General features: G+C 40.0%; 1 protein-coding gene across 1 annotated transcript in view; it reads right to left on the minus strand.

The window, feature by feature from the left end:
* Positions 1-15,213, minus strand: part of LOC132397763 (UAP56-interacting factor-like) — a 75,647-nt gene extending 60,434 nt beyond the window's left edge. The window contains exons 1-4 of the mRNA XM_059976528.1: positions 15,075-15,213; positions 8,025-8,171; positions 5,408-5,532; positions 5,157-5,269 (exon numbers count right to left, since the gene is read on the minus strand). Of these exons, the coding sequence (XP_059832511.1) occupies positions 5,157-5,269; positions 5,408-5,532; positions 8,025-8,171; positions 15,075-15,147 (458 nt within the window). The 5' untranslated portion in view covers positions 15,148-15,213. The remainder of the gene's footprint in view (positions 1-5,156; positions 5,270-5,407; positions 5,533-8,024; positions 8,172-15,074) is intronic.
* Between the last annotated feature and the right edge of the window lie 8,637 nt (positions 15,214-23,850).

The raw sequence follows: 23,850 nt of genomic DNA on the forward strand, positions 1-23,850 counted from the left end.
TCACAGTTGTGAACAAATGCACAGATTAGTGTGTTGCCTTTTAGTTGTTACAGATTCAGAGATTTCCTTACATTTGAATGGGAGGGAGGGTCTAGCTGTTGTGCTCTAAATGGAAATCAGTGATGGGTAGGAGGAATGAGAAAGTTGGAGCAAATGAGGACCAATTTAAAACACAGAACTTCAAAGGTAATGAATTGTTAATTGTCAATCAATTCTTGTACAAATAGCATACCATTTTACAGATCAAATGTTTCACATTATGACTGAAAGAATGTTTATTTGATGATTAAGGTTCTGATCCATGCAACACTGGTGCCAGTGCTGGGAAAATAAGAAGCCTTTTGTTTTGCAATGATTTCCATTTAACTGGGCAGAAATCAATGTCCTTGTGAATCAGATCTGTAAGATAATACTTAGGTAGCAGATAACTCAGGCAACATGGGAAAGTGAATTTTTAAAAAAAGTCAAGGATGCAGAATAAAATAATTGCCTAACAATAAATAAAATATGACAGAAAGGGGCAGATGTTTAGAAATTCTAGTACAACCAAAAAAATGTGCTAGGTACATGTAACAGTGAGTAGTAATGATGGTTACAGTCATAGGAACTAGCATCCAGTTAAAGTTGTTAGGAAAATGCTGTAATGAAAGAAGAACCCAATAATAATGCACTTAGAAAAATTAAGCATTCGTAGCTGTGCCTGTTTTATCACTGGCTACATGAAGCAGTCTTTTTTCCAGACATACTCTGGCACAACTCTCCAAATTATTCCCCACTACATCTTGATTACATAAGCATTGTTTTTTTCAACTGTGTGGAAATTGTCAATTTTGTCCCTGTCCTCAAGTTCACTTGGACTATTTCTGACATCTGACTCTCCTTTCTAGATCACCCTGTCTCCACCTCAGCAAACACTTAATTTACTATAAACCCACTGTCTCCCAGAGTTACCAAAATACATCTTCTCCACCCTGGTTCTTGTAAGGATGCAATGCTCCACCACATCTGTTCAGTTCCAGGGCATCTGAAATGTCCTCCTTTTTCAGTGTTGCTTTTCCCCTTTTGTGATTCACAGAGCCCTGACCTGCATCGTCTTTATTTCTAACACGACTACCTTTATCCCACCTCCCCCAAACAGAAGAGTAACATTCTCTTTCATTCTACTAGCCCACATATGCAGCTCATCATTCTTCATCATTTCCACCATCAGCAATCGGATCCAACTACTGGTTTTATCTTCCCCTGCCAACTCACTTCTGCTTTCTGCAAGGATCACTCTTTCCAGGACTCCCTGGTTTGTTCATCCCTTCCCATCACCAGGCATCTTCCCTGCAATGTACCTGCCCCTACATCTCCTCCCTCAGCACCATCCAGGGACCTAAACAGTACTTCTGGATGCAGACATTGAAGTGAACCTCCACCAATCTTATCTATTGCATTTGGTACTCTCGATGTGGCCTCCTCTACACTGAGGAGAACAATTACAGACTGGGGAACCATTTTGTCAGGTACAGTTTCTGACAATGTCTATCTGGATCTCCCAGCTACAAACCGTTTAAAAGTCCTGTCCCCAACCTGCCTGTTCACTGCCATGCTAAGGCTAACCACAAGCTAAAGGAAACTACCTTATATTCAGACTCAGTTACAAACAACAAATTAACAAATTTCCTATTTCAGGTAACTCACACCCCCTTCTGTTTCTTTATCTTCTGATCCACCTGGTTGTCCCACACACCTGCTCTTGTTTCCCAGTTTCTTCCCCTCCCCCTTCCCCCGTTTCTATCTGCATATCACCCACCCATTCCAATCAATCAGCAACCCACTATCCCTCCCTTATTTCATTCTATTCACCATCTTTCTATCAGATTCCATAATCTGCAAATCTTTGTTGTCTCCAGTGTCGACTTCTGTTTCACACTTACCCTTCATTTATTTATAATGGCTATGGACAGTGTCTGTCAGGGGGAAAGGAATTGTCAACATTTCAGGATGGACTGTCCACAATTCCTCCACCTCCCCCGCAACAGATGCTGTTTGTTCCACTGACTTCTTCCTCCAGCTTTCTGCATTTAGACACACTTGAGATACTAAAGCAAAATAAATGGCAGTACTAAATACATTTTTTTTAAAACTGAGGATACAGGTTGTAGATAAAAGGGTTTCTGCAATTGCAATAAGCCTGGATTTTTAAAGATACTAGTTAAGAAGTCACACGAAAGTTTGCCTAACATATGACTTCATAGGTTTGATGGTAACCTATCAACAAGGATAATTTAAAGGACAGAACAAGAATAGTGGAATAATAAGTTATATTTTGATTGGCAGACAGTTACAAGTGGGCTGTGCAAAATACATGAATACTCTGAAAAGTAACATGGATATATTATGTGGACCAAAACAGAGGAAGATAATAATACAGGAATATATGAGGTTATTAGCTTTAACAGGAAGCACTATGGAACAGAACAGCAGGGAATGTAAATCTTGTAGCATAAAGGGATCTAAGAGAGCTATTTCACAGAAAATTAGCATGCAATACAGCTCACAGAACAGTAGATAAATGGCATCTTGGCCTTTATTGCAAGGGAGTTGAAGTGCAAGGAAGTTTTGGTATACATGTGTGTATAGCTTTGGTAAGATCACAACTTACAGGGTATATGTCGTTCTGGCAACGCAAAGTAGATTTACTAGATTACTTGAGGAGATTACTAAGCAGGGGAACACGTTACCTTCTGTTTTTCTAACTATACATTTATACATGCAGTGGCTACTTTATTAAGTACATCTGTACACCTGCTTGTTAATGCCAATTTCTAATCAGCCAATCTTGTAGCAGAAACTCAATGTTTCAATTGTAGACATGTTTAAGATGTTCAGTTTTTGTTCAGAACAGACATCAGAATGGGAAAGAAGTGAGATCTTAGTGCCTTTGGTCTTGGAATGACTGTTGGTGCCAGATGGGGTGGTCTGAGTGTCTCAAAAACTGTTGACCTTCAGGGATTTTTACAACAGTCTCTAGGGTTTGAAGAGAGTAATGTGAAAAAGAAAAAAAAACATCCAGAGTCTAGTCTGCAGTCAAAAATGCCTTGTTAATGAGAGAGTTCAGAGGAGAATGGTCATACTGTTTCAAGTGGCAGGAAAGTGACAGTAACTCAAGTAACCATGCATTACAACAATAGTATGTAAAAGAGCATCTCCGAGTGCACAGCATGACAGATTTTGAACTGGATAGGTTACAGCAGCAGAGGATCATGGACATACACTCAGTGGGCACTTGATTAGAAACGGAGGTACCTAATAAAGTGGCCACTGAGTGTACATAGGAGAACCGAGTCATGTGATGTGATGGTCATCAAACAATGTAATAGTCTTATCCCAGGAGCTTAGAAACCCAATATGTGAGTAGTTAGTGTACTGTTTTGTCAATGAACCTCTATATATTTGCTTTTTCTCAATGAAGTCCAAAGACATTTCAAATTAGTGATACTCACTCCATAGACAAGTGGGACTTGATTTTTTGCAAACCTTATTTTCTAAAATCAGCAGCTACCACTTGTCTAGATCAAACAGTTGTAAGTAAACTTCCAACTGTATGTTTAGTTTAGCTTCTGGTCATAAACAGGAGCCAGGCTTCAGTTCTTAAAATATAAATTGAAAGTAGTATTCAGCTTGAAATTTTTTTAAAAAGCTGTATCATTACCACACAGAAACACTGAATTTGGACGTGAAAATGGACCAATAGAGGACCTTCCAGTAACTGAATATGAAATTGCAGGCAAGACACAGAAACATTTAGTATTAAAGAAGGTCTCGAACAAATATTGGGGAAGGAGATGGACAGAAATTAACTACTCTACAGGGGAGAGGGATGGTCGGGAAAACACTTCCAATGAGTTAACACATGAATAAAGTTGTATTAAGTGGGTAAGAAAAAGCTCATAGCTGCTCACTTGAGGGAAAATGTTTTAGCCAATTTTCATACAGTCTGCATACAAAAAGTGATCTGGAATCATGGGTAAAATTTAACCAAATTGTAGAAATAAGTCTTTGAAAGCTTCTCTGCTGCCATGTCCCTGATCTACTGCACCATTTCAGAGAGTACACAGATTATTGTGAAAAAGAGATGACAATCTATCAATATGCGTTTAAAGCAGATTGAAGTGAATCATACAAATGGTGTACAAGATCATAAAAGACACAGATAGAGACTAATGCCAGAGACTTTTCTCCCTAATATGAAGGAGTATAATTATAAGGAGGGTGGAGTAAAGTATGGGGGGTGGTAAGGAATGTGAGAGGTATGGTCTTTTTTTCTTTACACAGAGTGTGCTGAATGCATGGAATGACAGACAGACATACTTTATTGATCCCGAGGGAAATTGGGTTTTGTTACAGTTGCACCAACCAAGAATAGAGTAGAAATAATGCAATATAAAACCATAAATAGTTAAATAATAATGTTAATCATGCCAGATGGAAAAAAGTCCAGGACCAGCCTATTGGCTCAGGGTGTCTGACACTCCGAGGGAGGAGTTGTGCCCTGCCAGGGGTGGTGGTAGAAGCAGATACATTAGGAATGTTTAAGAAATTCTTAGACGGGCACGTGGAAAATAGGAAAATGGAGTGCAGTTTAGGAGCGAAGGACAAGATTGTTTTGAGAGTAGGTAAAAAGGTTGGCACAACATCGAGGGCTGAAGGGCCTATACTCTGCTGTAATGTTCTATATTCTATATGTGCTCAACTATCATGCCTGAACATGCTATAGGTAAATTGATGTACACATATGCATGTCATGGCTAACCTAAACAGCTTGTCTTTAACAATGGTCTTTAGTTTCAATGTAAGTTGTTTGCAAACGCTTAGAAACAGAATGATATCAAACATATTCTTGTTCCTTCACGTGGATCTTGATCAACTTAACCCAACTCAGGAAAATAACAGATTGAAAAAAATATTATAGCTATACGCTTGTCAGCCAAATTTATTTTCTTGTTCTCCTGCTTCCCCATTATTTTCACTGCCTCCTTAAGTGTGATGGTACCATCACACTAACAGAAAAATAATATTATGAATGTGGTATTTTATAAGTCTGGCTGCAGAGTTAAAAAACACTGAAAGGGTAAAGCTGATTTACTTTTACCATTAGTGATTATTACCTTCTTTTCAAAACTTGAGGAGGCCCCTGTCTTTTAGGTCTGAAGTTCTTCCTGGACTGCTGTGCTCTTCCTGGTGTGATCCTTGGATTTCCTTTCCAAATAGGTGCAATTTGCTAAAAATCCAAAAGAACATCGGAAATTCCTTTCTGCATATTTTCAAAATATAGTCTTTTTTGTGTTCAGAATAAGATCTTACATGGTTGGATAATTCATTTACAATAACTGATAAATTTATGGTTTAAAAGACTCACTCGTTTGTATGTTGTGGGAGGTCTTCTTCCAGCTGGTCTAATTCTGGGACTTCTAGCCTGTGTTTGCCAATAACGATTGATACCAACACGTGATCCAAATGCATTTCTCTGTGGACGACCGGATGCTAATTGAATTGAAAAATAATCTGCTGAGCAGAGCTGATGTACGTATTGAATTGACACCTCTGAAACTCAGGACTGGACTGAAAGTAAATTGTATTGGCTCAATTTGGCATAAACCTGGATTACAGCACTCATCCTCTGCTCCTCCCTCACTTGTTGTTACCTATCTGCCAGTGCAAATTACTACTGCTTAGATAATGCTGTCCAAAGTCAAGCCAACTGTCTTACATTGTATCAAAGCCTTCTACCGGATATACTTCAACGGAGTTGTTTGAGAGAACAAGCACAGGTAAAGCTACAGGGATTAACAGAATGCTCAGAAGTGAATGTTTGTCCTTAACAAACATTAAATTCAAACATTTTAAACTAAATCACTTTAGTGGCATTTTTAATTTATCATTACAATTAGGTAGCGTCTGAGACCCAACAACCTTCAGCTGCATCATCAGTGACCTTCCTATTTTTCTAGGTCAGAGGTGAGGGTATTTGCTTGTGTTTGTACAATGTACAGTTACATATGAACTTAAAAATTAGGTATGGTAGGTCACTTGGTTTCTTGAGCAAATATAACTATCTTATAAGTTCATGGCTGATCCAATAGTAACCTCAACTTTGCAATCACATCAATCAGCAGTAATTTTTCAAACTCTGAAAAAGAAGGAAAAGAACCCATCTTACACCGTTTCCAACACACTTTGAGGAAGAGTGTCTTCTCATTACCACCATCAAGAAGCAGGTAGTCTGAAGACCCACACAGTGTTTTTGGAGCAGCTTCCTCCCCTTTGCCATCAGATTCCTGAACGAGCCATGAACTCAGAAGCACAACCTCACTATTTCACTTTTTTTAAATGTATTTTAGCCTAACTTATAGCAAATCGTTACAAATGCACTTTACTGCTGCTATAAAACAGCAATTGTCACAGGGGCAGCATACCCAATTCTGATCCTGAGTGTCCCAAAGACTCATGATAATCTAAGAGGGCAAAATTTACCTTAAATATTTACCTTATCTCCACCTTAAATATGTAACCCCATATTTTAACCACTTTTAGCCTAGTTTGAGATTCAGATACTAAAGGAAACATCATCTTCACATTCCAACTTTTCAAGACCCCTTAAGAGTTTTTATGTTTCCATCAAGTTTAACCTTTCCTTGTAAGACATCCCATGCCTTCCAGGTGTTGGATTAATAACCCTTTCCTAACTGCTTTGTTAGACGAATATCCTTCATTAAATAAAAAGATCAATACTGCACACATACTCCAAATGTGATCTCAGCAATCCCCCTGTACAACTGAAATCATTACTTCCTTGCTTTTGTATTCAATTTCCCCAAGCAATAATCAAATAAAAGCACTCTACAATTTCTTACCATTTAGATAATGCATTTCTTTATTATTTTTTCCTGCCAAAGACGGTAATATTACATTTTCCATCACTTTCCTCTTTTCACCATCTCTGCCTACTGACTTAACCTGTTTGTATTAAATCAAAATTCCTTAAAATTTGAATGTTCATGCCAGAATGTGATGAAAGTACGACAGCTGTGCATAAATATCAATGTTTTTGAAATAATTAGAAATTCAACTGAGCCAACCACATAAATCCCAATGTTAAAGGGATTGACTCACTTTCTGATACTCCAATTGTCAGGCTTGCACTGGCCAGCACCTTCCAGTCTCCACCCAGCTAACAAGAATCCTCTGCCTCTTGTTTCCAACTCATCACCTGCAGCCTATATAAACCAAGCTCCCATCCACAGCGCTTGTTCATCCATCAAACCAGCCAGTCTTAACCAGTTATTCATAACTGTTGCCTGTGATGTTTTGCACCTGTTTGCAGTTGTTTTGTGGCCCTTTGTGGCTTGTTATTTTGCAGTTGTTATTAAAGTTATTGTTCACTGATAAATCACTTCAACTGCACTGCTTTTGGGTCAAGCCTCCTTTGCATTTTGTGAGACAAAATCTCACCATATTCATCTACATGGCACGTCAGATGAATGATGAAATATTCTCTTCTTACCTAGATTATCTTTCAAGTTCAACATTATCCAGGACAAAGAAGCCCACTTGACTGACAACCCATCCATCATCCTAATTATTCATTCCCTTAAGCATTGAAGCACACAATGACTTCAAAATTTTTCATCAACTCAATGCAAAGACATTTCCAATGGCACATCCCAATTCTGAGGCCCCTTGCCAAGAACAAGAAAGGTTTCAGACGCCAGAGAACTGTCTTTAGCTTTCCTCCATCCGTCATATATTAGACAACATGCTGCCTTGCAAATATATTGCTCCTCCATCCAGTAAAAAGTGCACACACAGGCAAACATGATTTTGAATAGCATTTCCAAAGTAAAGTGCTAAACATCTCAATTTCTCATTGTAAACATAATAGACAGGAACACAAATGTGCCAAGAAAAAATGCAAGGTTAGATAAACTATACAACTCTTGGGATTTCAAATGCAAAGTTTTGATGAAGATGTTTACCTTGTACATTCTGCTGCATTCCTTGTCCTGGCCTAATTGTTGGGTTACGAAGGCGTGAATTCCATTGTCTTTTCTGTTGTTGTTTTGTCTTGTTTACTGCAGATGTTGTAGAGTTGTTTTCCCTTTTATTCAGTTCAATAATGTCATCTGAATAATGCATAAACATCGTTAACATGGTAACTACAATGTAACTTTGAAAATGCTGCCAAGTATTATGCAGAATATTGATTTGTGCATAGGAAAACAAAATTCAATTACTTCCCCTTATTTTGGTCAGCCAAAGGAAAATTGGACCAAGATCAACCAAGATAAGGGCATATCTGTGGCTGTGAAATAATTCTAAGTGATAAGCTCTCCATGAAAATAATGAGAACATTATCACAGAATCATAGAAGCATGCATCACTGTTACTACCTGCGCTAACAGCCTTCATGAGAGAGTGAAAAATGAAAAGGTTACAAAATTAGAAACAATTTCCACATGAAGGAACTTTAACCTGTTTGGAAGTTAGTTAAGAGTGTTCATACATATTAATTTTAGTATTTATTGGAAAAGATCAGCTTTAATTGTACATACTGGTTGGTGATAATAGGGAAAACTAAATAATTTTACACATTAAACACATGCACTTGCACGTTCAGTAAAATACAATGTATATAGGAAATCAAGTAAAACACTGTGAAAAAAAAGAAACCCAGAAAAGAGAAAGATTGTGAACCAATTAGCAATTTCAGCAACATATGGGGAAAGAGATAAAACAAATTAAACATTCTGGTCATCAAAACATATGTATGCTGGATTCATTGTAACATTGTTCAATTATCATTGTTCAATTATCTTCAATAAAGTGTATTCTTTCCATTTAGTTATGCATGCAGTAAGATAAAATAAACCTACAGATATTACATTTGGTGACATGGGCAGGGGGTTTCTGCATGTGACAGTGATCTGGGATGAGTAATGCATTACTGAAAACAAACAATATTTATTGCTCATCCCTAATGAGCAGATGGTGGTGAACCACTCCTTTGTAATTCTGCAGTTCCCATAGCACTGCTGGGTACAGTGATCTGGTATTTAAATGCCACATTGGTAAAAGAAGAATATGCTTCCAAACCAGAGTGACATGTGAGTTTGTTTTATTCATTCAAGGGATATGGATTTTCCAAGCTGAGGTAATTGTCCATCCCACATTGTCCTTGATAAACTGGTGCTAAGCTGCCATTTTGAATCTCCCAAGATGGAGCTATGCCCAAAATACTGTTAGGGAAGGTTCCAGGATTTTGTTCTGTGATGGTAGAGAAACAACAATATATTTCCAAGTCGGGATGGGATATAGTTTGGAGACAACTTGCAGGTGATGGTGTTCTGATGATTTTGCTGCCCTTGTCCTTTTAGCTGGTAAAGGGCATGGTTTGGAAGATGTCTGAGGAGTCTTGGTGAGTTGTTGCCGTGTAGGTGGTATAAAATACTTCTGCTGTGCATCAGTGGTGGAGAGACTGAATGGATGTGAAAGTGGTGTTCATAAAATGGGTTGCTTTGTCCTGTATGGCATTGAGCTTCATTAGTGTTCTTCAAGCTGCACTTACCCAAGCAAGTGGAGAATATTCAGTCATACTTCTGATTTGTAACAGGCTTTGGAGAGTTAGGAAATCAGTTACTCATTGCAGGATTCATAGCTCATGACCTGGTCTTGTAGCCATATTGTTCTAGATTGTATATCTACTCCTGTTCAGTCTCTGGTGTATGATTACCACCTGTTGATGATAACGTGGGAATTTTGTGGCACAAATGTTACTTGCTACCTATCAACACAGGCCTGGATATTGCTTGTATCTTGCTGCATTTGGACTTATAGAGACCTGCAAATGATGTGTTCCCATTTGTCTAGTGTCCTTGTTCTTCTTTGTGGTAGATGTCATCAGTTTGAGAGGTACTCTCCGACAGAACAGGCTGACAATTAACAAGTGCATTTTGTAGACACTTCACATTATGTGTTTGTGTTGGCGCGATTCTGATGAGTGAGGAGTATTCCATCATAGTCCTGACCTGTGTCTTGTGGAAAGGCATAAGCATGTCAGGAGGTGCCATGGGACACTCTGTGACATGTTCTCGTAGCCACAGTATTTATGCTCACTCCTGTCAGACTTCTGATAAATGATGACACTCAGGATGTTGATAGTAGAGGGGGACAGGGAACTCAAACACTGGGTACCTGATTAGAAACTTTCTTGGCTGAAACAGTAATTATCAGGCAAATTGATGTTGAGAATATTGCTTCACATACCTGCCCATGCCAAAATGTTGCCTTGGTCTTGCTTAATGCAGACATGAACTGCTTTGTTTGATGAGGAGTGGAACAGAACGATGTACAGGTCAGCAAATACTCTTGCTTTTCTTCTTATGATGGAAGTTGTTAATGAAGCAACTGAAAATCTGTAGAGATGTTCTGAGCCTAGAATAATTGACATCCAACAACTAAGGTAAGCTTCCTCTGAACAAGGTATGACCCCAACTGATAGAATATTTTCCTTTTGATTTCCGTTGACTTCAATTTTATCAAGCTGGTCATGGGCATATAACCTCTGGAATTAAGACTTGCAGAAAGGTACTGAAGCAGTGTGGTCCTGGTGAAATCCAAAATGGATCTCAGCAAGTAGATTATTGATGAGAAAACACAAGGAAATCTGCAGATGCTGGAAATTCAAACAACAACACACACAAATTGCTGGTGGAACACAGCAGGCCAGGCAGCATCTATAGGGAGAAGCGCTGTTGACGTTTCAGGCCGAGACCCTTCATCAGGACTAACCGAAAGGAAAGATAGTAAGAGATTTGAAAGTAGTGGGGGGCGGGGGAAATGCAAAATGATAGGAGAAGTCCGGAGGGGGTGGGATGAAGCTATGAGCTGGAAAGGTGATTGGCGAAAGTGATATAGAGCTGGAGCAGGGAAAAGATCATGGGACGGGAGGCCTCAGGAGAAAGAAAGGAGTGTGGGGGGGAGCACCAGAGGGAGATGGAGAACAGGCAAACAACTAAATATGTCAGGGATGGGGTAAGAAGGGGAGGAGAAGCATTAACAGGTTAGAGAAGTCAATGTTCATGCCATCAGGTTGGAGGCTACACAGCCAGTATATAAGGTGTTGTTCCTCCAACCTGAGTTTGAGTTTCCCGCCCCCTCCTTTCTTTCTCCCGAGGCCTCCTGTCCCATGATCCTTTCCCTTCTCCAGCTCTGTATCACTTTCGCCAATCACCTTTCCAGCTCTTAGCTTCATCCCACCCCCTCCAGTCTTCTCCTATCATTTCGCATTTCCCCCTCCCCCCACTATTTTCAAATCTCTTACTATCTTTCTTTTCGGTTAGTCATGACGAAGGGTCTCGGCACGAAACGTCAACAGCGCTTCTCCCTATAGATGCTGCCTGGCCTGCTGTGTTCCACCAGCATTTTGTGTGAGTTTATTGATGAGAAAATGCCACTTGATAGCACTATCCATGACAGCTTTCATCAGTTTGGTGATCAAAGTGAGTTGACCAATTGAGGAGTAATTGGCCAAATTTGAATGATAGAAATATTTTGTTGAGGTGCAAGCAGAGAGCACAGACCCGAGAAATATTACATTACACAAGGAGAAGATAATCTTGCAGCAGGTGGTAGGACTAAAGATGGACGTTGCAGACACACAAACTATAATGTCAAGCACAGTGTAAACCTTGAAGTGACACTCCATTCTGAAGATATTGGACAACTACAACCAGAGAAAGTATGATCAAATTAAGCACACTGGAAAATGCATGTCTTTTCTAGACTTTTTTAGACCAGATGTTATAGGTTTACTTAAGGTGATGATTGGGAAATAAGAGAAAATAGCTGGCGCTGTTTAAACCAGCAGGCCTAACATTCAAGGCAGCATAGTGGCATAATTGGAGATGACACTTAAAAACATGATGCATCTTCTCTCAGCTCATGATTCAAGGTGTAACCACAGAGCCCACAGAGATAGTAATGGTGATGTGGTCTTTCTGTTCAGAGCTTGTAACAAAGGCACCACAAGTAGCTCAGCTGGAACCAAGCAGGGCGTTCTATCATGAAAGACACAGTAATCACTGGCCTCAAAATATTCATTCAAGATGGATCAGTGTTGTAATAGTCACCAGAATGGGTACATTATAAACCGGTGCAAGTCTCTGAAAGGCAGGAAGAACAATTGGTCAAGCAGCATCTGTAGAGGCAAAAGACATATGCTGATGTGTTAGGGAAAAAAGAACATGCATCAGGCCACCTCCCTCATTATGCTATAGACTTTCCCAATGTCATCTCATTGTGATTTGTATCCTGTTGTTGCCTCAGACAACCTTCACTGCTCTCCACATCACCACCACCTCTATGCAATCTGCAAACTTACTAATCATTCCTATAACATTCTCAACCAAGCCATTAATATTTACAATAAACTGAAACTGTCTGAGTGTTGATCCCTGCAGTAGACCATTAGCCATAGACTTCTAAACAGAAAATAAAGTATATTAGCCCTCTTCCAGTTTAGGAGGAACTGTCCCTTCTGGAGTTGTTTAATATAACTTCAGCTGTGGGAAATTATTAGAATCAAGTCCATAAAATAGTCTAATCCTTGACTTAGAAAGGCACAGATAAATTAGGGATAGTTAAATATATTTGTTAGGGAAGATCGTGCTTGACAACAAATAGGTTCAATTAAGGAAGTCTGTTTGATGTGGTCTACATGGATTTTAGCAAGGCTTCTGACAAGTGAGCATGATAAATTAATGAACAAAAGAAAAGCTATTGGATCCATGATCAGAGCAAAGATTGATTTAAAATTGGCTGAGTGTCAGGAAGCAAAGTATAATCACTGAGCTCTGATGATGGGTCTCGGCCCGAAATGTCAACTGTGTATTATTCCCTTACATAGATGCTGCCTGACCTGCTGAGTTCCTCCAGCAAGAAAGATCAAGAAAGAATACAATTAAAACACAGAAAGATCATTTCAGTGCAAAATGATCGAAGTGGTCTCATTATTGCTACACTGTAGTGATTAGAGTTTTGCTGGTTCATTCAAAAACCCAATGGTTGAAGGGCCTCAGCTGTTTTTGAACTTGTTGATGTGGAACTTCAGGCTTCTGTGTCTCCTGTCCAATGGTATCTGTGAAAATATGTAGGAGTGTATCTCCAATTACGTAAATTCAGTAGATAAAAAGACATAAAGGATGGTTTTTATTTATAGACAAGATATAGAATATCAGACCAAGAAGGTTGTATTAGAACTGAATACAACACCAATTAGGCCACAGCTTGAGTATTGGGAAGAGAATAATGCAGTAGAGAAATTGCAGGCAGCTTCACAAGAATATTACAGCAAGAAGAATCTTTTAACCATAAGTAAACATTCCATAGGCTGGGTTATTTTCTTTTGAACAAGGAGAAAAATTTAAAACAACAAGGGCTTAATTGGAAGGACTTCGTTCCTTTAGGATCATGTTCAAAAGTAGGAACACACCTTTAAAGAATTTGGTGGGAGGATTAGAGCAATAGTAAGGAAATGATAGGATTTTGAAATCTACTGAATGAAAATTGCTTCAATGATGCACGAAGCCCTTTACCCGCAGAGCCAGAAGGCAATAATTTGTTGGAAAGCTTTATTTTATTAATGGCTATAATGAGTTGGACAGCATTTTTTGTGTTTTACATCTGGAATTCTATGAGGCTATTTATGTTATTGCTGTTGCAACCTCTTTTGGTGCTATTTTTGGTCCGTTCTGTAAATGACCAGCTCCTCTGAATTGTTTCCTCCATGCATATCATTGTTATGGCAAAACCATTTTTAACTCACTCTGGATTATCTTCTGAAGCCCCTCTGTCCTGGTGCTTCCTTAAACTCCATGGAACCCTTTCTCAAAATCAATTTTTCACCAATACATTGGTCACCATGCTACTAAACCCTGTTGCATAAAATTCGAAGCAAGAGAATGTCTATCTGGCTCTGTGAACTTGTTTTACCATCAGGACTGATCTACTAAAGTTCAATTTTACTGCACTTTACCCATTTCCTTCTAGTCCCTTAATATCCAGAGATCTATCAATCTCTACTTTAAAGTATTGAATTACTGAAGAATAACGAATGCCAAAGATTTCATCAGCCCTCTACTCTGAGTGAAGAAATGTCTCCTAATTTCATTACAGCACCCACAGTGAAATGACGATGTCCGCAGCGAAGGAGACATCACTCCTGTATCCATCCGGTCGAGCCCCGTAAGCATTTTGCAATTTTCAACCAGATCACCTCATACCCTTTGGTGCGTCTTTTTATCTTCCCATCCCGCTAATCTACCAATCCTTGCTAACGTTGTTGTTTTTTCTACATCAAGTATGATGTACATACAAGAAGTAATGATTGTCTTTCTTACTAAAATAATTGGAACTGTACGATCAATTCTCTACTTGAAGGAAAAGCAGCTGCCAGCCACTTCTCCACAAACAAAGATGATGCCAAGATGACTGCGTTGGATTGGATTTTCATCAGTCTAGGATCGTGCAATTCCCAGAAGAAAAAAAACAAACCTTTCATCTGTTGACTTACTGAATTTACGACCGCGCTTTAAAACTACTCGCACAGGGGCTCCCAACCCCCTTTTATTGCCGCGCACCAATACCGTGGAGCCGTGGACCACAGGTTGCGAACACCTGGTTTAAGAGGACATTTCAGCAGCACAATGTCTCAGAAACCAGTAAACCATCAGTTTACAAACACCAGCTGATAGTCAAACAGATTTAAACCAACGCCGATCCACGGCCGCAGTATTTATGATCACAGCCGTGTGACGCTACGGTGTTTGATATCATCGCTCCTTATTTAGTACTGACTCCAACGATTTGGATCTCGCTATATCTCACACTTTAATAACTAACCCAAGATCCCATTAAAAGTTCAAAATTATCAATTTCAAATCACACATTCTATATCCTTGTAATGAAGACTTACTGCCTGATTCGCGTCACAAAAACGTACACATAACTTTAGGAAAATCTGTACTTACCCAGGGACATGTCAATCTTTTCCGAGTTTGTGTCTACTTCCATAGGAGCAGGTGTTTCGGCGAGCTTCGTCATTTCTCTGTTAAAGCAGGTGCTGATGAACAATTTAAATGACAGTGAAGTAAAGAACGATTAACAGAGTTTGTCAAGTTCAGATGTCACTTCTATCTGAGAGGCGCATGTGCGGAATGCTGTCGGCGCGGTGATAGTGATAACGTGACTTGAAGTGACGAAGATGAAGGAACGGATTAGATTCGTGGGCACGGTGGCAATTCCAGTCTTTTACTCCACTGTTCCCACTTTTGCAAATTTAAGTGAAGGCTGTCCTTGAGACAAATGTTAACATATGGTGAATAAAATATTACCGCAGCATGAACTAACTTTAGCAAAAATAATCCAGATTTGTGAAGCACAACTTAAAACTATTTGATAACGTCTTATATACTAAACACTATCAATTAAATAAACTATGATTTTTCCCAAATAGGAATTTGATTGCCATTAATGGGCTAAGATGTACGTTATTTTTGATGAAGATAGTTTCAATTGTTCAAATGTATTTTACCAAGCCATCTCTCTTGCTTTCTATAAACAGTGGCATAGAACATAGATGCTTGGCGCATTTGATATAATTCTTAATAAATTATCTTCATAGTTAAAAATCCTGTAGATTGATATGGATGTACATTAATGACATCGATCTGTTGCGAGATTAATCAAAATGTTAGCAAAAATCCACATTAACAATAAGAATCTTTTATCTGTATTAGTTTCAGGATATATAGATTAGATGGAGCACCAAGAAATTTCACTGACAATTTTACCGGACCAACTCTGGGCTGGGAAGGAGGTAGAGAACAGCCACTGACATCCTGTCACAGATGTAACAAAATCTTTAGACTAAGAATGAAACTTACAGAGCTCTGAGTTCCTCTTATGGTTGCAATAATTAACTGGGACAGACTGAACATTTCTAAGAAAAAAATATACATTCCTGAAAAATATTCAACAGGCCAGGAGTGATCTGTTTTTAAAAAAATAACATTTCAGGACAGTGGACATGAAATTGCAGGATTACAGGTGATTTATTTCCTCTCCATTTTTATGGATGTGAGGTGGCTAATGAGGCCAATGTAGGAATTGCTGACTCTTCCACAAACAAGTGGGGACTGACACGCAAATGGGCTGCTGATGAGGTGGTGCATTCCTGATCCACAGATTTGCAGTTTCCAATTACATCCTGAATAGTTCTTGCTCAATTGGAGTCAGCATTCACATATTAAAGTGAAAAAAATGAAATAAATGTATTATTTCAATTCACATCTGATAAAATATTATGAATCAATGGTTTTATTGTGAATAAGCAACTTTCAACACGGAATCTTCTCCAGCAACTCAGGTAGGTTAATCCTGACCTTTGGTGCTGTCCATTACAACAAAGTCACCCATCTGAGCTGGTCCTGTTTGCTATATTGGCCCATATTCCTCTAAGCATTTCCTATACACGTATTGTCTAAGTGTCTTTCAAATGTTAACTACAGGAGGACAAGCTTCACTGCTGTCAGACAGATCATGAAGTCTAAGCCATGTCTGGGATATTGAAATTCAAATACCCCTTTTTTCAATTGGCCAAAGGTGACGTTGATACACTGAAGGAGGTGTTAAATGTAATAATCAACATCTGCATTTGCTGAGAAATGATTCCCAAGGTATGTGAAATTATTGATGTTTTCTCAGCTGCTATAATTAACCTTTATTGTGTGAGAGCAGTGTGGTACAGCAGGAGCAGGCTGGATAATCACCTTTGATTCATAGCTATTGTGTACACTCTTGTCTGTTCCAGTGAAAGTAGTCAAGTCAAGTCACTTTTATTGTGATTTCGACCTTAACTGCTGGTACAGTGCATAGTAAAAATGAGGCAGTGTTTTTTCGGGACCATGGTGTTGCATGACACAGTACAAAAACTAGATTGAACTATGTAAAAAACAACACAGAAAAAAAACTACACTAGACTACAGAACTACAGAAGTATTGAAAATAGTTTGGAATGCACAAGCCTGGAGGAGACAAGGTCTACAACAAGTACTTGGATAGATCAGAGGTCAGCAATAGATGATGATAACTTACCTTTTATTGACTAGGCTATTTTATAGGCCCAGACTGTGAATTATCACTGCCCCACCATCTTCACCATTAAATCTGTCCCTTGTTCGTCTCCCTCTATTGCTATATTTTTTTCTCTTTATTTTCTGCCCAGTTTTTGCTCAACTTTTTTAATTCCTGCATGACTTCATGTAAAGTTTAATTTGCTCTATTATGGTTTCTGGATAAATCAAGTATTGTTGCAGATTACTATGACCACAAGATTGTAACTTGTGTTACAGAGCAGAACAAACTTCCGTTTCTTCCACTTGTACTAAATGCAGAGTTTTAAAATCTTCAACAGGGAAAATCTGCTTCTGTGAGTGAAGTTGAAATTAGTTCACCAAGACAATGAGAATTGAAACTGGCCAGTTTAGAGTGTTCTGATTCAAAAGGAATGAGTATATGGAATACTCATTCCTTTTTACCCATCATGGGAGTTCGCTGGGGTCATTTTGGTAGCAATATACATTCCACCTCAGGCCAATGTCAATCAGGCTTTAGATGATCTGAGCAATGGGATCAACATGCATGAAACAGTGCATCCTAACGCCTTCACCAAGTTTTGGGAGATTTTAACCAGGCCAGTCTGAAAAAATCACTAAGTAATTACCATCAGCAGATCACTTGCAATACCAGAGGAAACAACACACTGGACCATTGTTACACCACCATCAAAAATGCCTACCGTGTTATTCCACACCCTCACTTCAGGAAGTCTGATCACCTGGCTGTACTTCTACTCCCTGAGTATAAGCAGAGACTGAAGGCTGCAGCACCAGCAGTGAGGACCAAGAAGGTAAGGACAAGGGAAGCACAGGAGCATCTACAGGACTGCTTTGAGTCGGTGGACTGGACTGTATTCAGGGATTCATCTTTGAACTTAGATGAGTATGCTGCACTTGTTACCAATTTCATTAAAACCTGTGAGGATGAGAGTGTGCCTACAAAGAATTACTATACATTCCCAAACCAAAAGTCACAGATGAATCAGGAGGTACGTCATCTGCTGAAGGCTAAATCTGTGGCATTCAAGTCTGGTGACCCAGGCCTGTACCAGAAAACCTGGTATGATTTGCAGAGGGCTATTTCTAGGGTGAAGAGACAATTGCGAATGAGATTGGAGACAACATCAGATGCAAAGCAACTCTGGCAGAGCCTGCAAGACATTACTTCCTACAAAGCCAAACCCAATAGCATGAATGACAGCAATGTTTCACAACCAGATGAACTGAACGCCTTCTATATCTGCTTTGAAAGAGAGACACTACTACAGCTGTGAAGATCCCTGCTGCACCTGATGACCCTGTGATCTCTGTCTCAGAGGCCAATGTCAAGCTGTCTTTAAAGAGAGTGAACCCTCGCAAGGCTGAAGGTCCCGATGGACTATCTGGTAAGGCTCTGAAAACTTGTGCCAACCAACTAGCAGGAGTATTCAAGGACATTTTCAACCTCGCATTGATACCAGTGGAAGTTCCCACTTGATTCAAAAAGGTAACATTTAGACCAGTACCAAAGAAGAATAATATGGGTAGCCTTAATGACTGTTGTCTGGTAGCACTCACATTGATAGTGATGAAATGCTTTGAGAGGTTGGTCGTGACTATACTGAACTCCTCCCTCAGCAAGGACCTGGACCCATTGTAATTTGCCTATCTCCACAATAGGTCAACAGTAGCGACGTAGTGCGCCAAGTTTTAAAAGGGAGAGAAAAACTTTCAACGGTCTTTTCAATCAAAGCAACAGGCTGAGAATGGAAGACTGAAGGCATCGTGGAGAGAAGGTCGGTTTTCTTTAACAGCTCGGGGAAAAGAGGTTAGACTGCGCAGGCGCATGACGTAGCGTGCCAAGGTTTAAAAGAAAGACCGCCAAATACAGTGGCCATCATCATAGTGGTCATCGTTGGAGTGGACTGAGTCGGACTGGGACGGCTTTGGCTCAATCAGGCTTTGGCAGGAAACAGGCAGAGGCGAGGGTAGGTTCCGGTAAGTTTCTGTTTTCTTCTTTTCTTTGTTCAGACTAGAGAATATGTCAGGCAGGATGTTGGAATGCTCCTCTTACAGGATGTGGGAAGTCAGGGAGACCAGAGGTCTCCCTGACAACGATACCTGCAAGAAGTGCATCCAGCTTCAGCTCCTACAGACTGTGTTAGGGAACTGGAGCAGGAGCTCGATGACCACCGGATCATTTGGGAGACTGAGCAGTTTATAGATAGTAGCTTCCGGGGGGTAGTTACATCTAAAGTACAGGCCACAGGTTACCGTCAGGCAAGGGAAGGGGAAAGGGCAGGTAGTGCAGGGTTTCCTGTGGCCATTCCCCTCCAAAACAGGTATATCAATTTGGATACTGTTGGGAGGGACGGCTTACCTGGGACAAGCTGTGGCAGCCAGATCTCTGGCACTGAGTCTTGTTCTGCAGTGCAGAAGGGAGGGAGGAAGAAGAGGAGAGCGGTAGTGATAGGGGACTCCATAGTCAGGGGTACAGACAGGAGATTCTCTGGTCATGACAGAGTATCCCGGATAGTTTGTTGCCTCCCAGGTGCCAGGGTCAGGGATGTCTCTCATCATGGACACAGCATTCTGAGGTGGGAGGGTGATCAGCCAGATGTCATGGTACATATCGGTACCAATGACAGAGAGAGCTTGGTAGGAAGTTGAAAAACAGGACTTCAAGGGTAGTAATCTCTGGATTGCTGCCTGTGCCACGTGCCAGTGAGGGTAAGAGTAGGATGCCCTGGCAGATGAACACGTGGCTGAGAAACTGGTGTAGGGGTCAGGGTTTCAGATTTTTAGATCATTGGGACCTCTTCTGGGGAAGGTGGAACTTGTACAAGAGAGATGGGTTACACTTGAACTATAGGGGGATCAATATACTTGCAGGGAGGTTTGCTAGTGTTATTGGGGAGGATTTAAACTACAAACCCCATTTCCAGAAAAGTTGGGATATTTTCCAAAATGCAATAAAAACAAAAATCTGTGATATGTGAATTCACGTGAACCTTCATTTAACTGACAAAAGTACAAAGAAAAGAATTTCAATAGTTTTACTGACCAACTTAATTGTATTTTGTAAATATACACAAATTTAGAACTTGATGGCTGCAACACACTCAACAAAAGTTGGGACAGAGTGAAAAGATTGAAAAGTGCAAAGAATATTCAAGTAACACTGGTTTGGAAGACTCCACATTAAGCAGGCTAATTGGTAGCAGGTGAGGTATCATGACTGGGTATAAAAGTAGCATCCATCAAAGGCTCAGTCTTTGCAAGCAAGGATGGGTTGTGGCTCACCCCTTTGTGCCAAAATTCGTGAGTGAATTGTTAGTCAGTTCAAAAGGAACATTTCCCAATGCAAGATTGCAGAGAATTTAGGTCTTTCAACATCTACAGTACATAATATTGTGAAAAGATTCAGAGAATTCAGAGACCTCTCAGTGCGTTAAGGGCAAGGTCGGAAACCACTGTTGAATGCGCGTGATCTTTGAGCCCTCAGGCCGCACTGCATAAGAAACTGTCATGCTACTGTGACAATTATAGCCACCTGGGCTCGATAGTACTACAGAAAACCATTGTCACTTAACACAGTCTGTCGCTGCATCCAGAAATGCAACTTAAAACTGTATTACGCAAGGAGGAAGCCATACATCAACTCTATGCAGAAATGCCGGCGAGTTCTCTGGGCCCGAGCTCATCTCAGATGGACCAAAAGACTGTGGAACCATGTGCTGTGGTCAGATGAGTCCACATTTCAGCTAGTTTTCAGAAAAAACGGGCGTCAAGTTCTCCGTGCCAAAGATGAAAATGACCATTCTGATGTTATCAGCGAAAGGTGCAAAAGCCAGCATCTGTGATGGTATGGGGGTGCATCAGTGCCCACGGCATGGGTGAGTTGCATGTATGTGAAGGTACCATTGACTCTGAGGCGTATATTAGGATTTTAGAGAGACATATGTTGCCATCAAGGCGACGATTCTTCCCGGGACGTCCATGCTTATTTCAGCAGGACAATGCCAGACCACATTTTGCACGGGCTACAACAGCGTGGCTTTGTAGACATAGAGTGCGTGTGCTTGACTGGCCTGCTGCCAGTCCAGATCTATCTCCTATTGAAAATGTATGGCGCATCGTGAAGAGGAGAATCAGACAATGGAGACCACGGACTGTTGAGCAGCTGAAGTCTTATATCAAGCAAGAATGGACAAAATTTCCAATTGCAAATCTACTACAATTAGTATCTTCAGTTCCAAAACGATTAAAAAGTGTTATTAAAAGGAAAGGTGATGTAACACAATGGTAAACATGCCTCTGTCCCAACTTTTGTTGAGAGTGTTGCAGCCATCAAATTCTAAATTTGTGTACATTTACAAAATACAATTAAGTTGGTCAGTAAAACTATTGAAAATCTTTTCTTTGTACTTTTGTCAGTTAATAAAGGTTCACGTGAATTAACTTATCACAGATTTTTGTTTTTATTGCATTTTGGAAAATATCCCAACTTTTCTGGAAATGGGGTTTGTAGATTTGCAGGGGGATGGGAACCAGAGTGCCAGAGTAGATAGTGGAATGGGGGTAAAAATAAATGATGTTAGTAGTTCATGCAAAGTCACAAATAGTAAGGTTGTGTGTGGTGGTAATAATCTTCTGAGGTGTGTATATTTCAATGCGAGGAGTATTGTGGGAAAGGCAGATGAGCTGAGGGCCTGGATTGACACATGGAATTATGACATCATAGCCATTACTGAAATTTGGCTATAGGAGGGGCAGGACTGGCAGATAAATGTTCCAGGGTTCCGATGTTTCAGACGTGATTGAGGCAGAGGGATGAAGGGTTGGGGGGGGGGGGGTGGTTTTGCTGGTCAGGGAAAATATTACATCCGTGCTTCGGCAGGACAGATTAGAGGGCTTGTCTACTGAGGCCATATGGGTGGAGCTGAGAAACAGGAAAGGTATGACCACATTTATAGGGTTGTATTATAGACCACCCAATAGTCAATGAGAATTGGAGGAGCAAATCTGCAGAGAGATAACAGACAACTGCAGTAGACAGAAAGTTGTGATTGGAGGGGATTTTAATTTTCCACACATTGATTGGGACTCCCATACTGTTAAAGGTCTAGATGGGTTAGAGTTTGTAAAATATGTTCAGGAAAGCTTTTCTAAATCAATATATAGACGTACCAACTAGGGAGGATGCAATATTAGATCTTCTATTAGGAAATGAGTGAGGGCAGGTGACGGAAGTGTGTCTAGGGGAACACTTTGGTTCCAGTGATCATAATGCCATTAGTTTCAACTTGATCATGGATAAAGATAGATCAGGTCCTCAGGTTGAAGTTCTAAACTGGAAAAAGGCCAGATTTGAAGAAATGAGAAAGGATCTAAAAAGCATAGATTGGGACAGGTTGTTCTCTGGCAAGGATGTGATTGGTAAGTGGGAGGCCTTCAAAGGAGTAATTTTATGAGTGCGGAGTTTGTATGTTCCTGTCAGGGTTAAAAGCAAAATGAATAAGAATAAGGAACCTTGGTTCTTGAGGGATATTGGAACTCTGATAAAGAAAAAGAGAGAGATGTATAGGCAACAGGGAGGAAATAAGATGCTTGAGGAGTATAAAAAGAGTAAAAAAATACTTAAGAAAGAAATCAGGAGGGCTAAAAGAAGACATGAGGTTGCTTTGGCAGTCAGGGTGAAGGATAATCCTAACAGCTTCTACAGGTGTGTTAAGAGCAGAAGGATTGTAAGGGATAAAATTGGTCCTCTCGAAGATCAGAGTGGTTGGGTATGTATGGAACCAAAAGAAATTGGAGAGATATTAAATGGCTTTTTTTGCATCTGTATTTACTAAGGAAACTGGAATGGAGTCTATGGAAACAAGGCAAACAAGTACGGAGATCATGGAAATTATACAGTTTAAAGAGGAGGAGATGCTTGCTGTCTTGAGGCAAATCAGAGTAGATAAATCCCCAGGACCTGATAGGGTATTCCCTCAGACCTTGAAGGAGACTAGTGTTGAAATTGCAGGCCCGGGTAGAAATATTTAAAATGTCAATATCAATGGGTCAGGTGCTGGAGGATTGGAGGATAGTTCATGTAGTCCATTGTTTAAAAAAGGCTCAAAATGTAAGCTGGGAATTATAGGCTGGTAAGTTTGATATCGGTAATAGGTAAATTATTGGAAGGAATACTAAGAGGTAGGATCTACAAGTATTTGGATAGACAGGGACTTATTAGAAAAAGTCAGCATGGCTTTGTGTGTGGTTGGTCATGTTTAACCAATCTATTAGAGTTTTTTGAGGAAGTTACCAGGAAAGTGGATGAAGGGAAGGCAGTGAATGTTGTATACATGGATTTCGGTAAGGCCTTTGACAAGGTCCCGCATGGGAGGTTAGTTAGGAAGATTCAGTCACTAGGTATACATGGAGAGATAGTAAATTGGATTAGACATTGGCTCAATGGAAAAAGCCAGAGAGTGGTAGTGGACGATTGCTACTCTGAGTGGAGGCCTGTGACTAGTGGTGTGCCACAGAGATCAGTGCTGGGTCCATTGTTATTTGTCATATATATCAATGATCTGGATAATAATGTGGCAAATTGGATCAGCAAATTTGCTGATGATACAAAGATTGGAGGTGTAGTGGA

The sequence above is a fragment of the Hypanus sabinus genome, chromosome 8 (genome assembly GCF_030144855.1).
Source record: "Hypanus sabinus isolate sHypSab1 chromosome 8, sHypSab1.hap1, whole genome shotgun sequence".
Classification (NCBI taxonomy): Eukaryota; Metazoa; Chordata; class Chondrichthyes; order Myliobatiformes; family Dasyatidae; genus Hypanus; species Hypanus sabinus.